Source organism: Bombina bombina, chromosome 1 (genome assembly GCF_027579735.1).
Source record: "Bombina bombina isolate aBomBom1 chromosome 1, aBomBom1.pri, whole genome shotgun sequence".
NCBI lineage: Eukaryota > Metazoa > Chordata > Amphibia > Anura > Bombinatoridae > Bombina > Bombina bombina.
In genome coordinates this window covers 1,453,426,691-1,453,444,036 of record NC_069499.1, presented here as the reverse complement: position 1 = coordinate 1,453,444,036, position 17,346 = coordinate 1,453,426,691, and the positions used below count along the sequence as shown (strand labels likewise).

At 40.9% G+C, this 17,346-nt stretch overlaps 1 protein-coding gene across 1 annotated transcript in view; it reads right to left on the bottom strand.

Moving 5' to 3' along the window:
• Window positions 1-1,117: 1,117 nt before the first annotated feature.
• The window catches only part of PCYT2 (phosphate cytidylyltransferase 2, ethanolamine), a 40,498-nt gene continuing 24,269 nt past the window's right edge, over window positions 1,118-17,346 (bottom strand). Inside the window, exons 12-13 of the mRNA XM_053705815.1 lie at window positions 1,784-1,872; window positions 1,118-1,685 (exon numbers count right to left, since the gene is read on the bottom strand). Coding sequence (XP_053561790.1) covers window positions 1,583-1,685; window positions 1,784-1,872 — 192 coding nt within the window. The 3' untranslated portion in view covers window positions 1,118-1,582. The remainder of the gene's footprint in view (window positions 1,686-1,783; window positions 1,873-17,346) is intronic.

The following is a 17,346-nucleotide window of genomic DNA, read 5'->3' as shown; positions in this document are numbered from 1 at the left end:
AATATGTGATAAGTGATAGTGTGTTTGTTACGGCTCTCATGACTAATCTAAAGGCTGGGCATGGCAGTCCAATCAGAATCAGTGTCATTGTACCATAATAATAATTTTTTAAAAAAAGGTTCTCTAAGGAAATGTGAGTAACCCCTTGTTATGTGCTTGCTGTATCTTGACCTTTACTGATTGATACGCATATGAGGTGGCCCTCTTTTGTTTGACTTTTTAATTTTGACTTTACGGTCACTTTAAGGCATGTCGTTAAACCTACTGTCTTTTAAAGGCATTTTTCGACACTGAATTTTGGTAGAACAAATATCAAGAGTTAAAACTACACCTGTTTATCACAGGGTTTCAATCAGCCCCAAAAACATATGATGGATTCTTGCCTAAAGTGTCTGGAATTGTGTCTGGAGCATCTGTGAGAAAGTTACAAAGTGGCTGCAATAGGTCTGGAACTATAAGGTTACATATTGCGTTAAATATGTCTTGTCCTACCTAAAAGTACCATAAAACCCTCCTAGGCTGGTACGCTGTATACTTCATGGTCTTGTAGGTAACGAGTCCACCATTTGGTAGACAAATCTTCAGGGCACAGCAGTTCCTCTGGTGCAGGAATTTGCACGTAATAATACTATTATTACTGCTAAAGACACATGCCTGAGGTGTTCATCCCCTATAAACACCATGCATCTCACTTAGCACTCTATTGCTCTAAACCTGATTCATTATCTATGTGCTTATCAGAAAACTAGCAATCAGCCTTGTGTCTGGTTTGTCTGTCTCTAGCTTCTGTGCTTTTCTTACTGCTCTGATGTTGCCCATACTCCCCTTCTCTCTGCTTTTTCCCACCCAGTGCCCTTGGCAGTCAAGACCTTACTCTGATTAAAGAGTCAGGACAAAATCTGATGCTCATTAATTGCTATGCTACGCCAACTACAGACCTAATGTAACTTGCAGACTCTGAATGGAAGATGATAATTAGGGGGGGGGGGGGGGGGTGCGCGACTTACAGTATTACATTAACCATTGCACAGCTGGATAATTGTTACACTAACCAGGGTATTTTGGCCTCTTAGCACAGCCCACATTCCTTAGATAACAATATGACACATACAATTAATTAAAAGGATAACATTAGAATATTTTAATTTAAAATGTACATATAATATAGATCTCTGACAATAAAAGTACAAGACTGGAACCAGAGGACGATAAAATGTCAGTGCTGGGCGCTGAAGTAAGTTTGTTTTGAGGAAGCTGGAATATTTGGAGGGGGGGTGCTTGATTTCAGGTAGTCAGAGTAAGGTAGTGTATAAGAAAGAATCCCAACTCCAGTAGCCAGGATTTTAATGTTTCCATAACTAATGGTAGGTGGGTAATCAGAAATGCTCAAGCAGGATACTTCAAATCCTGGCCTAGGATAGCACAAGGACTTGAGTAGGACACAACTGGAATTAAATAATTTGAAGTCTTCAGGTATATTATAAATAAGTAAGTGTGGGAATCGAGATGTTGTTAGGTAATTTAGGGAGGTTCATTTTATGTACTCAAAACTGGCCCACATGTCATTTGGGTTGGTCCAAATTTAGTTCTCTTGCACCAACAGGTCCCTCTCCCTCTTCTGCAATGACTCAAACACAGCCAGTTCCTTTGCCTCTTTCTTTTGATTCCGTGCTTCAAACTCTAGCCTAAAGGAAAGGAGGAAACATGATCATAAAATAACTGGTGGAGCCCTCAAAACATCATCTGAAGTCACGGAAAGTCTGGTTCTGAGCTCACAACCAACCTGTTCTTTATTATCCGCTGCACAATGTCATCTGTTGTCAGGTTATTCCCACTGTCTACCGTTCTAAATATGCCACGGAGTTTGGGTTCCTTTTAAAAGAAATAAATGAAATATATAAATAAGATAGGGCTCCCTTAATCAACACCCACACCCAGCCTGAGGGGTTTTGAAAGAAAGCAAATTACAACACAAACTTATAAAACAAATTATGTAGATTTCCTCTGGGCAACAAATAAAAAAGCTCATACTGAAGATGAGATAGAAGGCAGGGAGAGAAGCGGCTCAGAATGAGGGGGCGGAGGAACAAAAGGGAAGTGTGGAAATGCAGGAGAAGAAAATGAGGGAACAACAGAGTAAAGATCAGAATAGTGGGAGGCAGTGAGGGAGAAAGAGTAAGTGGCAGCAAGGGCAAAAGTGGTTTGCCGCAAGAACAGACTAAATGATAGAGGAAAAAGTGCATGAAGCAGGGAGAGCACAGAGAGTGAATGGGGAGATATTGAGGCAAAAGGGATTAAAGAGGTAGTGTTGTGAGGGTCAATAGAAAGAACATAATAAGCAGATGGGGAGGAAGTGTCAGAAAGAATAAACTGTAGGCAAACACGATTTGCTAATTTAATATACTGGTTCCGTAATTCACTTGGTAACTAAGGGGGGCTGCACACAATATTCTTTGATTCACAAAAGGAAATATAAAATGTATTTGTGTTTTATTGTTTGTTTGAAAGGCCTCTGTTCTAGTGCTGAATAAACCTTGTTAAAAGCATAATACAGCTGTGGGGGATGTCACTATTAGCCAATGAAAATGAATTATGCTTTTATTATTTTAGCTTTTGTTTAGGACACAAAGTTTTGATTTTACCTTAAAAGGGGGTGTCCCTGTGCATCTATAGATCGGAGGGAGTTGTAGCTATTAGCAAATAACCAATGTATTACTCACTAGTTAAAGTTACAATATAGAGTAAAGTGTGTGTGGGATATATACTGCAGGCATAAAGTTGTAGTTCATGTAATAATAGAAATGTGTTTAGCAGTGCAACTTTTAAACCTTCTTAATTTAGCAATAAACCATAACAAGAGAACAAAGTAAATTTACTAATAAAGTCAATCGTAAAGTTGTTTAAAACTGCATGTTCTATCTGAATCATTAAATGCTTGACTTTTGTGTACCTTTAAAAACAAAATTTATGCTTACCTGATAAATTATTTTCTTTGTGAATGATGATGGCCCACAGTCCTCCATTTAATATGGGATATATTTCCCGCCACTAGGAGGAGGTCAAGAACCCATATCGGAGCTTAAAATCCCTCCCATCTCTCAGTTTAACGTATAAATAGAGAGTAGGAAAGATATAGGTAGTAAAGACAAAGCAGGGTCTGTTGAGGTGTCATTAGAACTGTCGCCCAAAAATTTAAACGGGCAGGACCATCATTCTGAAAGTAAAGAATTTATCAGGTAAGCATTTTGTTTTGTTTCGTAAAATGATGGATGTCCACAGTCCTCGATAACATATGGGATTAATACCCAAGCAGATGGTCTATGTTACGGAAAGGGTGGGACAATTTTTCAGGCAGTTTCTATTTAGCGGACACTATGGCCTGAAGGAGTTTGCTGACAAAAGCTGCTTGTGATGAAGCAAAAACAAACATCAAAGCAATAACAGTTGGAAAATGTATGCAGAGTAGACCCTACTGCATCATTGCAAATCTGATCCAAAGATGCATCATTTAAAAAAAAAAAGAAAACAAAAAAAAAGTTGCAACATCTCTTACAGAATGAGCTATGATACACTTCGGAGGCGACTTTCCCACAACTTGTGAATCTCTAGTTTGAGCTAAGAGACTCATGATACCTTAGTAGCCTACAGACCCTCACAAGTCCCGGAGTAGTGAACAACCAAACTAGAAGATTTTCTGAATTCTTTAGTTGCTTGAAGATAGAACTTCCAAGCCCTGACTACGTCAAGATTATGTAATAGCCGCTCCGTAGGGGTAGCAGGAGCTGGACACAAGAAAAAAAAACAACAATTTCCTTTGTTAAAGACAAATCAGAAGCTCTCCTAGATGAGGAGATTGTTAATAGGAAAAGTACTTTCCAAGATAAAAATGGTTTATCAACTGAATTACAGGGTGGAGAAATAGGTCTCACAACTGGCAAATCTGAACATTGGGAAGATCAGCTAACCTCCTATGAAAAAGAACAGATAAAGCAGAAATTTGACCTTTAGGGAAGCTAAGGGACAAACCCTTTTCAAGGCCATCCTGTAAAAACAGAAGAATTCTGGGAATCCTAAAGGAATAACAAGAAAACCCTCTGGAAGAGCACCACTCAAAATATGCCTTCCAAATTTTGTGAAAAATCTGTGACACAGGATTTCTTGCCTGAGAAACCTCAATGTCTCCAAACTAGGCGTTTAATCTTCACGCCGTTAAAAATGTAAAGATTTGAGATCCAGATGGAAAAGAAGTCCTTGAGACAACGAGTCTTGTCTCAGAGGAGCCATGGAGGAGATGAGGACATCTGCACTAGATCTGCATACTATGTGCTGCAGGGCCAGGCTGGAACAATCAATATTACTGAAGCCGACTCCTGTTTGATCCGAGCAATAACTCTTGGAAGAAGGACAAACGGAAGAAATAGGTATGCTAGAATAAATTCCCATGGACCATACCAAGGAGTCTATCATGTGAGCCTTTGGATCTCTTGATCTTGCACAATACCTTGGAAGATTAAGATTTATGCTAGAGGCCATCAGATCTATGTCCATTAAGCCCCATTTGATCACTAAGTGATCAAAAATGTCCTGGTGGAGAGACCACTCTCCTGGATGGACCAGTTGACGGCTGAGATAATCCATCTCCTAGTTGTTCCCACCTGGTATGTGAATTGCCGATAGGGAGCAATGATTCATCTCTGCCTAAAACAGAGTCTGAGATGCTTCCTGCATGGACAGTGGACTGCGGATACACCCTTGATGATTTATTTAGGCCACCTCCGAGATATTGTCTTACTGGAAACAGATAAACTTTTCTTCCTCTAATAGGGGTGAGGACTGAATAATCACTTGAAGTTCCAGAATGTTGTTAAGGTAACCTTGCCTTGAGAGGAGACAAGACTCCTTGCACTCTTCAAGAATCCCAGACCGCCACCCAGCCTGAGAGACTGGTGTCCGTCGGCACAATAGCCCATGACCAATGAAGAAAGGATGCTCCAAGGGTCAAAAAAAGACTTTGTTTTCCTAAGAAAGAGATTGTCTGACGGAGAAATACAAAGCAATCTGTTGTTCCTAGTACAGATAACAACTGAGGTAGCATAGACAATTTAAGGGGTCTCAAGTGAAGACGGGCAAAATGAATTGCGTCTAAAGCAGCGACCATAAGACCCACCGACTCCATGCACTGAGTTACTGATGGAAATAGAGCCCTAGAGAGCTAGGGATGTGCAGATATGTATCCTTGAGGTCTATAGTAGCTATAAATTGATCCTTTGAAATAAGGGTAAAAGTGTGCGGATTATTCCCATTTTAAAAGTGTAAATCCCGACAAACATGTTTAGGGCTGTCTAGGACAGGAATGTTTAAAGGGACACTGAACCCAAATTTTTTTCTTTCATGATTCAGATGTGCATGCAATTTTAAGCAACTTTCTTATTTACTCCTATTATGACATTTTCTTCATTCTCTTGGTATCTTTATTTGAAAAGCAAGAATGTAAGTTTAGATGCCGGCCCATTTTTTGTATACAACCTGGGTTGTTCTTGCTGATTGGTGGATAAATTCACCCACCAATAAACAAGTGCTGTCCAGGGTTCTAAACCAAAAATTGTCTGGCTCCTTAGCTTAGATGCCTTCTTTTTCAAATAAAGATAGCAAGAGAACGAAGAAAAAGTGATAATAGGAGTACATTAGAAGTTGCATTTAAGTTACATTTAAGTTGCTTAAAATTGCACAAAAGAAAAAAAATTGGGTTCAGTGTCCCTTTTCACAATGAACAGATTGGAGTAAAACTCTTGACCCTGAGGCGACACTGGTACTGGGATTAATCATTCCCATATCCTCTAAATCTTTATATAAAGGCTGCCGCCTCTGAAGAATTTTGCGAACATGAGACAAGACTGCAGAGGACTCTGCTTTGAAGAGAACAAAACTCTCAATCTCATGAAGGACAAAAGGCATCGGTCCGGATATCGAAAACATTTTTTTCTGGTGAATCTTAAAATATATACAGTTGTGCTCATAAATTTACATACCCTGGCAGAATTTATGATTTCTTGGCCATTTTTCAGAGCATATGAATGATAACACAAAAACTTTTCTTTCACTCATGATTAGTGTTTGTCTGAAGCCATTTATTATCAATCAACTGCGTTTACTCTTTTTTAATCATAATGACAACAGAAACTACCCAAATGACCCTGATCAAAAGTTTACATACCCTGGTGATTTTGGCCTGATAACATGCACACAAGTTGACACAAAGGGGTTTGAATGGCTATTAAAGGTAACCATCCTCACCTGTGATCTGTTTGCTTGTAATTAGTGTGTGTGTATAAAAAGGTCAATGAGTTTCTGGACTCCTGACAGACCCTTGCATCTTTCATCCAGTGCTGCACTGACGTTTCTGGATTCTAAGTCATGGGGAAAGCAAAAGAATTGTCAAAGGATCTGCTGGAAAAGGTAGTTGAACTGTATAAAACAGGAAAGGGATATAAAAAGATATCCAAGGAATTGAGAATGCAAATGAGCAGTGTTCAAACTCTAATCAAGAAGTGGAAAATGAGGGGTTCTGTTGAAACCAAACCATGGTCAGGTAGACCAACTAAAATTTCAGCCACAACTGCCAGGAAAATTGTTCGGGATGCAACAAAATAAACAAATAACTTCAGGTGAAATACAGGACATGTGGTGTGGCTGTTTCAAGATGCACAATAAGGAGGCACTTGAAGAAAGATGGGCTGCATGGTCGAGTCGCCAGAAGAAAGCCATTACTACGCAAATGCCACAAAGTATCCCGCTTACAATACGCCATACAGCACAGAGACAAGCCTCAAACCTTCTGGCACAAAGTCATTTTGAGTGATGAGACCAAAATTGTGCTTTTTGGCCACAACCATAAACGCTACATTTGGAGAGGAGTCAACAAGGCCTATGATGAAAGGTACACCATTCCTACTGTGAAACACGGAGGTGGATCGCTGATGTTTTGGGGGATGTGTGAGCTACAAAGGCACAGGAAATTTGGTCAGAATTGATGACAAGATGAATGCAGTATGTTATCAAATAGAACGCCTCATTTTCCACTTCTTGATTAGAGTTGGAACACTGCTGATTTGCATTCTCAATTCCTTGGATATCTTTTTATATCCCTTTCCTGTTTTATACAGTTCAACTACCTTTTTCCCACAGATCCTTTGACAATTATTTTTTTTTCCCCATGAATCCAGAAACGTCAGTGCAGCACTGGATGAAAGATGCAAGGTTCTGTCAGGATTCCAGAAACTCATTGACCTTTTATACACACACATTAATTACAAGCAAACAGATCACAGGTGAGGATGGTTACCTTTAATAGCCATTCAAACCCCTTTGTGTCAACTTGTGTGCATGTTATCAGGCCAAAATTCACCAGGGTATGTAAAACATTTTATCAGGGTCATTTGGGTAGTTTCTGTTGTCATTATGATTTAAAAAGAGTAAACACAGTTGATTGATAATAAATGGCTTCAGACAAACACTAACCATGAGTGAAAGAAAAGTTTTTGTGTTATTCATATTCTCTGAAAAATGGCCAATAAATCAAATTCTGCCAGGGTATGTAAACTTATGAGCACAACTGTACATTTATATATGTTAATACAAAGTTTATAAATATGTGTATGACATGAACATCAGTATGTAGTATACATGCATATACTAAAGCATACCAACATATTCAGCCTGTCATATGGCCTTACTAACTAGATAAGCATCACATGTAGACCAACAGGAAAACGGTATATACTCGCAAATCCATGTCCAAAATAAGCAGAGACTGCGTATACATATAAAGTAAATAGACAATGAACATTGATAATGAAAATAATCATGATCAATGTTCAGTATCTGCATGATAAACATATGTACATACATAGAAATTACTCATACAATAGGTATAAAAGATATCAATAGATATTTTCTCTAAAGGATCTCCACTGTTAATGATATATTCATGATGAATGTTCAGTAAGTTATTGATCGAACCTATGTGAATAGATATAATAACACATATAATAGGTATAAGAGATACCAATAGATCTTATCTCTAAAATATCTCCACTATTGTAATAAAACACAGAGAAATCCTGCACGACTGCATTTGGAATTAAACATGCATGAAAGGTATACACCTAGAGAAGCATACTGTATATTATAATATTGTGTGTACTAATAGCATAGAACATATAATGTCTTGCATATCTACAGAGACAGAAAGTTCAGTCTATGTAAAATCATTATGTGTGCTGCTGCACATTCAAAAAACCTAAATAGTTGTCTTCTGGTGGGTGGGGGTTAAGAGCGGCAGCAGGAGAGAGGAGCTCCGCATTCCAAGCTCCCAATATAGCCTCGGCCGCCGCCTACTGAGCCCAAAAAGCTGCAAATCCTTGATGGGGAGAAGGGGATCCCTGTCCGGAAACACATAACAGCAAGGAGCAAACCCCTTTGGCTCCCCCACTGCTTAGCCACCAGTTTTAAAAGATCCGTACAAAGTTGCGGCCGCGTCCGAAGCGTTTATCCCCAGCGTGGAAGCCACCTCAAGGGCAAGACCTAGCAGCACAAAGAGGGCTGCAATAGAGGCCAGAACTGCCGAGAGCATATGGGGTGAGTCGGTCTATAAACAAATTGAGCCGCAGGCAACCGCAATTTTGTCACTCTCTTACACGCAGCTAAAATACATCAGCACACGCTGCAGAGCCAACCTTGCAGCACAATATTAACAGCCCAAGGCACGCACCCTGGAAAAGGGAGGTGTACAGATAAAGATTGGCACCCGGGAAAAGGGAGGTGTACAGATATAGATTGGCAGCATCTCAGTGGCTCTGAATGATCTCACTAGGCCTCAATTCAGCCATGAGGTCCACAACTAACTTGTAAAACACTCCGGAAGGGGAGAAATAGAGTCTCAAACACCATAACACACCCAGAGATATCCTGAGCACGTTTAATACAGGGTGGTATACCACTTCCATAATACCCTGGTATAAAGCCTGATATACAGTTCCAGAGGAATCCCACGCCAGGCATGGCTGGCTAGAGTCTGCTGCTTCCCTTATTCCCTCCCCCCCCCCTACTCGATTTCCATAAGAAACTCTGCAAACACCTTGCTCTGCAATCAACACTACACGTTTGGTGGAACCCAAGCCCCTAAAGCTACCTATATTTTCAGCACTAGTGAACACCAGTATATGTATGCAAAAGTATTATACAACATACAATAAAAAAAAATTACAACATGTCAGGCAAACAAAAGCAACCGGATAGAAGGGTCAAGCATCAGGCTGAGATACACTCGGTCCCCCCACTATCAAATGAACCCACTGACGCCAATAATCAAGGCATCTATCCTATTATTGTATCTCAATTGTCTGCACTTTTCCTGCCAAAAATTGAGCAACTACAAACAGGAGCGGATACACTGGCCTCAGATTTTCTGTCTTTCTCCACAAGACTCACAACTGTCAAACAAAATGTAGCAGAGAAGGAAGAGGGGCATAGAGAATCCGCCGCTAACATAACCATCTACAACGGCAAAACAAATTCTTACAAGAAAAACTGGAGGACCTTGAAAATAGGTCGAGACGCAACAACATCAAAATTGTGGGTCTCCCTGAATCTGTCCCCAACTCATGTCTGATTGACTTTGCAGAAAATATTTTGCCTGGGCTCCTGAAGATTCCACAATCTAACATACCATGCATTCCATTTTCAAGACTTCTCCGCTGAGGTGGCCAGAAGGAACAGAGAGTTCTCGCCATATTGCAGAGAACTGTTGGCAAAGGGTGAATCAGTGACACTCCTATACCCTGCACTGCTGAGGATCATCACAGCCCAGGGACCAAAAATATTCAATATGCCGAAGTACCTTCAAGTCTATTTGACAACACAAGCCCAAGCGAAAGACTCAGTGGAAGCCGAAGAAAATCTAATTAAGGGAGCAGGCTGACTGCCCACAAGACACTAACTCTTTTTTTCCTTCCAAGCACACCAAAGCTTGAGTAAAATAACTTGCTTAACTGGAGATCAATCAAAACCCCTAAGAGGGTTACAGCCGTGAATGTTATATATAATTTTTTAAGTGTGTGTGTGTTGGGGGGGGGGGGGGGGGATGGTAGATTTACCACTGTTAACCTTATTGTTATTATTATGATTTCACTGCTTATAACAAAGTTGCTGTTTTGCATAATGAATTTTGCACTTAGGATTCCTATGCTTGTATGTGGGAAGCCCACCTATACTACTATTACTATATGCTAGCTATATGGATTCTCACAATTTCTTTTTGTTTGTTCATATGTCAAGAAGTGTCAATATCCGTTACCCAGGGTTCCAGAACGCAGTTAAGACCGAACCAAACGTCTCCCAGACCTAAAACAACAAACCCTCCACTGACAACCGTACTATACCCATACTCATTCCCCTCACTCCTGCCAGTACATTTTATTCAGGTGACAAGATCCCTTCTTCTCTACTGACAATCATAGGTAATATCAGCATGCATATTTTCTCTTGGAATGTGGGGGGTATTACCTCCCCCATAAAAAGAGAAACAATATTGCGCTACTTAAACACAAAACGAGCAGACATAGCAATATTAGAAGAAACATACCTCACACCCGCTAAACATCAAAAACGTAAGCAGGTATGGGTGGGAGAAGTGATTTATAAACAATATGCGAGCAGTAGGGCCAGAGGAGTAGCCATCCTCTTTTGCAAGATTACAAAGCAATAACAGATCCAGAGGGGATGTTTATTATCATCCGACTATTAATTGGCAAACGCCCACTGCTTATTGGGGGAGTCACATACCAATAAAAAAAACTTTACTGGACAAACATCCAGCGTTTCCCCCCAATGCCCTGTTAAAAGAAAATTATCTCAAAGTTCTATACAGGTGGTAACTCTACCCCACGAGATTAGCCAAGGTAGAGGAAACAAGGCTTCACCTATGCTATAGAGGATGTGGGGAAACTGGGTCATATTTGCACATGGTGGCACTGCGACAAGGTCAAAAAGATATGGGATTACATCTCCTCATATTTAAGTAAAATACTAGAAAAAGAGATAATCCTTACCCCAGAACAGGTCCTGCTCCACTTTTCCCTTGAGGGATCTCTAAAGAGACACTTCAAATTAGTGAATATGATTTGTACTGTTACACGAATAAACATTGCCAGCTTTTGGAAAATGGATCCTTTTGAATATATCGAAAAAAGAATTGAGTACCATTATAACATGTCCAGCGCAACTGCAGAGCTCATGCATACTAAAGATTGTTTTATTACGCAATGGGAGCCTTATATAATATACATTGAAGGGACAAAAAGAACAAGACAGACAACTACACAAGCACCCTAAAATAGGAAAAGTGCACATACTAAGATAAGTTCCCTTTCTTATAAAGTGCTGTATGACAAGTAATAGGAGATTAATATATTAGGATTGATGAATTGGGGGGTTAGATTCTCAAGAGAGTGAATGAAATACAAATGTTTACCAGAGTAAAGGTAAATCAATGTATATTTACAGAAGAAATAACCTGTGTCATTATCCGATTTGTTTATATTGCTTAGGACACATCTGCAGACTGTACTGCCCATGTTTAGGATTATGTTTTTATTTTAATGTTAAAAATAAATAAATAATAATTTAAACTTAAGAAAAATGATTTCAACAAAAAAAAAAAACAACCTTTACTGGAATTACTTTTGTACTAAACTCCTACAGGACTTCTTGATTCTGGGCGAAGACTTTATAGCAAACGCCAAAAGATATTCTCTTATGCTAACTAAATTCAGAAATGCACTTGCACTTACTGACATATGGAGAGACAGAAACCCAGAGGGTAGAAATTATACCTGCACTACGACTGCTGAAGACACTCTGTCCCGTATTGATCTATTTCTAGTCTCAAAAAACCTAAGCCCTCAAATATTAGACGCTAGAATAGAGATGCCTTTGGTATCAGATCATGCCCCAATGATGTTAAAGATACAAACAAATACGGTGAGAAGTCAGACGAGAAAGTGATCATTCCCCAAATATCTATACCACGATGCAAACTTCAAAAGACTTAGTGGGAGAGTGGCTAGCGTACCAGACACTTAATAAGGAACACCTGGATAATCCTTTGCTCTTTTGGGAAGCGGGCAAAGCAATCCTCAGGGGATCACCAACACATACATGATAGGCATAAGGAACAAAAAAATCAGAGAGAGGAAACACTCTTAAACAGATTACTCAATGCTAGGAATAAATAAATACTTACGTAATCCCACCAAAGCCACTAGGACTAACTACCAGGAAATCAAATCCCTTAGGGGCTCAACCTTACTCAAAGAGTCCACAAGATCTCTCAATACATCATATGCAAAATACTACAGGTATGGTAATACGATTGGGAGACTCTTAGCTAGACTCACGAAACTGACAAATCCCCCTAACATAATTTCAACGATCAAAGTACATGATACGGTCCACACTACAACCCTACGGATTCAGAGCGCGTTTAGGGAATATTATGAAAAACTATACCAAGGAAACAAACCTGACCCCGGTCAGCAAGCAGTCTTTTGGTAATCACTCGTGGTGCCAAGGGTGACCGAGGAACAACTGCAAACACTAAATGCCCCAATTACCCTGCAAGAGGTAGTTGAGACAATTGGGGAACTACCGCTTGAGAAAACGCCGGGCCCTGATGGACTTCTGGAAGAGTTTTATAAAATACTTAAACAAGTCAAAACCACACATAGCCGCGCTCTCCTTTTACTTATGCTTACCGGTGCGAAAAGGCTTATTCCTAGAATGTGGAAGTCAAAAGATATACCTACTCTGACTGACTGGCGGGCCGCTGTCAATGACCTTTTGGTTATGGAAAAACTGCATTACTTCAGATGCAACCAAATGGTGACATATGAACTAATGTTGGCTGTTTGGTCTCCTGCCCCAGCGTGAAATCTAAAAGGAGTCTACCTCCTTCTCTGAGAACAAAGTTCAGACCCTTACCATTCCCTAATTTTTTTTTATATTTTTTTTTCTCTCTCCTTTCCCTCTTCCCCTTCCTTCTCCCAATTACCCACAACTTCTCCCTCTTCTGCCTTTCCCAAGTGTGTCTCGATAGATTGAGACGGTATAACACGTATTATCTTATAGTACATACAGAATTGATCAACTAATAATTATAAAAATGTCAAGCTTTTCATCTCTGTACTTTTCATCTCTGTATTTTTGTAATGTGGTCCTGCGCTTTGCACCCCCACAAATTTGTTCCATAAAGTGTGATGGCAGGGTTTGTGGAGACACCATACATGTAAAAAAATAAAATGGGGGCGCGGAGTTTAAGTTGGAGCTGATCAGATGCACACTGCCTGCGCTCCGGGACCAACTTATATTTTATAGCTTAATACCGCTATCGTAAACCTTACAATGCGACCCCTTTACCGACCAGTACCCCAATGAAGTCAGTGAGGGTGATTCCAGATCCCGCACAGCAACCTAAACGAAGCACACCTGCCAAGCACTTGCAGCCTCACCCTCGTTGTGCGAGACAGAGCGCAGAGCTATAACATTGAACGGCTTAGAGAACCAGACAACAAACCCATGCAAACCTTATGCAGCAACCTATTACACTACAAGACCGGTAACAATCCACTCCATAGGATAACTCTCTCGAGATAATGCAGTTACATCATAAATCCTACTGGACAACAACATTTAGATAAACGGCCATACTAGCTTTTAAGATGGAGTCAGAGCTACAGCATTGGGAGGAGAATCTCTGTAAAATTCTGGAGGAGCATGTTTTTCAACTAATTGAGTCAATGGAACATTGTTTTCCCGGAATAGCAGAAAAGCGAATTGAAGCCGGATGCTGCACTAACCCTAAAGATGTACTGATGGCGAGATCAGGTTTTGCTAGTGTGGAGGTGATGGTCGCTACAGAACCCACAGCGACCCATATGGTCGGTGGAAGACTTGGGAAACTATGAGCATACGAACCACAACACTACAGCCAGTTTAGTCCCCATGTGAAAACGAATATGACTCACAGGGGACTCAAATCGGGGACTGGCTATACCTTCCCTGACAATGCTAGATACCAGCTTATTGAGTCCTCAAGGGAAGCTTATTGCAGCCGCGAGACACAGGCTTTTAAAATGTGGAGTGGGCTAAACATTGTAAGCTCGAAGAAGAGCCTAGTTTGGTAGCCTTTTCATCCCCAGACTTCTACTGCCACTTTTAGAATGTTGACTGAAGGACACGTGGGTCTGAAAACCTAAGTTTACCCATGGTTTGATAGTTGCAAGTTACGTCTTTATATATCTGTAAATCCAGCCTATTTAATATGTCTACAGGGGTTCCATTTAGGTTATGCCTTTGCTGGCTTAGCTTTGTTATCTGGGATTAACTGTTGTACTAATATCTTAGGTGAGTTATTTGTGGTGTTTCCTATTTATGGATGATTTTATTTATTTTCTTGCTATGTCCACTAGGAGGACCAATTTATTCACCAGCTATATTGATCAGTACTAGCTCCCTATTTGGCATTAGAAGATAGTTACTTTGGAACGGGACCTAAAACACAAAAATTACAAAAACATAATTTATGCTTACCTGATAAATTCCTTTCTTCTGTTGTGTGATCAGTCCACGGGTCATCATTACTTCTGGGATATTATCTGCTCCCCTACAGGAAGTGCAAGAGGATTCACCCAGCAGAGTTGCTATATAGCTCCTCCCCTCTACGTCACCTCCAGTCATTCGACCAAAGACCAACGAGAAAGGAGAAGCCAAGGGTGTAGTGGTGACTGAATTATAATTTAAAAAATATGTACCTGCCTTAAAAAACAGGGCGGGCCGTGGACTGATCACACAACAGAAGAAAGGAATTTATCAGGTAAGCATAAATTATGTTTTCTTCTGTTATGTGTGATCAGTCCACGGGTCATCATTACTTCTGGGATACCAATACCAAAGCAAAAGTACACGGATGACGGGAGGGATAGGCAGGCTCATTATACAGAAGGAACCACTGCCTGAAGAACCTTTCTCCCAAAAATAGCCTCCGAAGAAGCAAAAGTGTCAAATTTGTAAAATTTGGAAAAAGTATGAAGCGAAGACCAAGTTGCAGCCTTGCAAATCTGTTCAACAGAGGCCTCATTCTTAAAGGCCCAAGTGGAAGCCACAGCTCTAGTGGAGTGAGCTGTAATTCTTTCAGGAGGCTGCTGTCCAGCCGTCTCATAGGCTAAACGTATTATGCTACGAAGCCAAAAAGAGAGAGAGGTAGCAGAAGCTTTTTGACCTCTCCTCTGTCCAGAATAAACGACAAACAGGGAAGAAGTTTGGCGAAAATCTTTAGTTGCCTGCAAGTAGAACTTGAGGGCACGAACTACATCCAGATTGTGTAGAAGACGTTCCTTCTTTGAAGAAGGATTTGGACACAAGGAGGGAACAACAATCTCTTGATTGATATTCCTGTTAGAGACAACCTTAGGTAAGAACCCAGGTTTAGTACGCAGAACTACCTTGTCTGAGTGAAAGATCAGATAAGGAGAATCACAATGAAGGGCTGATAACTCAGAGACTCTTCGAGCCGAGGAAATAGCCATGAAAAATAGAACTTTCCAAGATAACAATCTTATATCAATGGAATGAAGGGGTTCAAACGGAACACCCTGTAAAACGTTAAGAACTAAGTTTAAACTCCATGGCGGAGCAACAGTTTTAAACACAGGCTTGATCCTAGCTAAAGCCTGACAAAAGGCCTGGATGTCTGAATTTTCTGACAGACGCCTGTGTAACAAGATGGACAGAGCTGAGATCTGTCCCTTTAATGAGCTAGCCGATAAACCCTTTTCTAAACCTTCTTGTAGAAAAGACAATATCCTAGGAATCCTAACCTTACTCCAGGAGTAATCTTTGGATTCACACCAGTATAGGTATTTACGCCATATTTTATGGTAAATCTTTCTGGTAACAGGCTTCCTAGCCTGTATCAGGGTATCAATAACCGACTCAGAAAACCCACGTTTTGATAAAATCAAGCGTTCAATTTCCAAGCAGTCAGCTTCAGAGAAGTTAGACTTTGATGTTTGAATGGACCCTGAATCAGAAGGTCCTGTCTTAGAGGTAGAGACCACGGCGGACAGGATGACATGTCCACTAGATCTGCATACCAAGTCCTGCGCGGCCATGCAGGCGCTATTAGAATCACTGATGCTCTCTCCTGTTTGATTTTGGCAATCAATCGAGGAAGCAGCGGGAAGGGTGGAAACACATAAGCCATCCTGAAGTTCCAAGGTGCTGTCAAAGCATCTATCAGAACCGCTCCCGGATCCCTGGATCTGGATCCGTAGCGAGGAAGTTTGGCGTTCTGGCGAGACGCCATGAGATCTATCTCTGGTTTGCCCCAACGTCGAAGTATTTGGGCAAAGACCTCCGGATGAAGTTCCCACTCCCCCGGATGAAGAGTCTGGCGACTCAAGAAATCCGCCTCCCAGTTCTCCACTCCCGGGATGTGGATTGCTGACAGGTGGCAAGAGTGATACACTGCCCAGCGAATTATCTTTGATACTTCTATCATTGCTAGGGAGCTTCTTGTCCCTCCCTGATGGTTGATGTAAGCTACAGTCGTGATGTTGTCCGACTGAAACCTGATGAACCCCCGAGTCTTTAACTGGGGCCAAGCTAGAAGGGCATTGAGAACTGCTCTCAATTCCAGCATGTTTATTGGCAGGAGACTTTCCTCCTGACTCCATTGTCCCTGAGCCTTCAGAGAATTCCAGACAGCGCCCCAACCTAGAAGGCTGGCGTCTGTTGTTACAATTGTCCAGTCCGGCCTGCTGAAAGGCATCCCCCTGGACAGATGTGGCCGAGAAAGCCACCATAGAAGAGAGTTTCTGGTCTCTTGATCCAGATTCAGAGTGGGGGACAAATCTGAGTAATCCCCATTCCACTGACTCAGCATGCACAATTGCAGCGGTCTGAGATGTAGGCGTGCAAAGGGAACTATGTCCATTGCTGCTACCATTAAGCCGATCACCTCCATGCATTGAGCTACTGACGGGAGTTGAATGGAATGAAGGACACGGCATGCATTTAGAAGCTTTGTTAATCTGTCTTCTGTCAGATAAATCTTCATTTCTACGGAATCTATAAGAGTCCCCAAAAATGGAACCCTTGTGAGAGGCAAGAGAGAACTCTTCTTTTCGTTCACTTTCCATCCATGCGACCTTAGAAATGCCAGAACTAACTCTGTATGAGACTTGGCAGTTTGAAAGCTTGAAGCTTGTATCAGAATGTCGTCTAGGTACG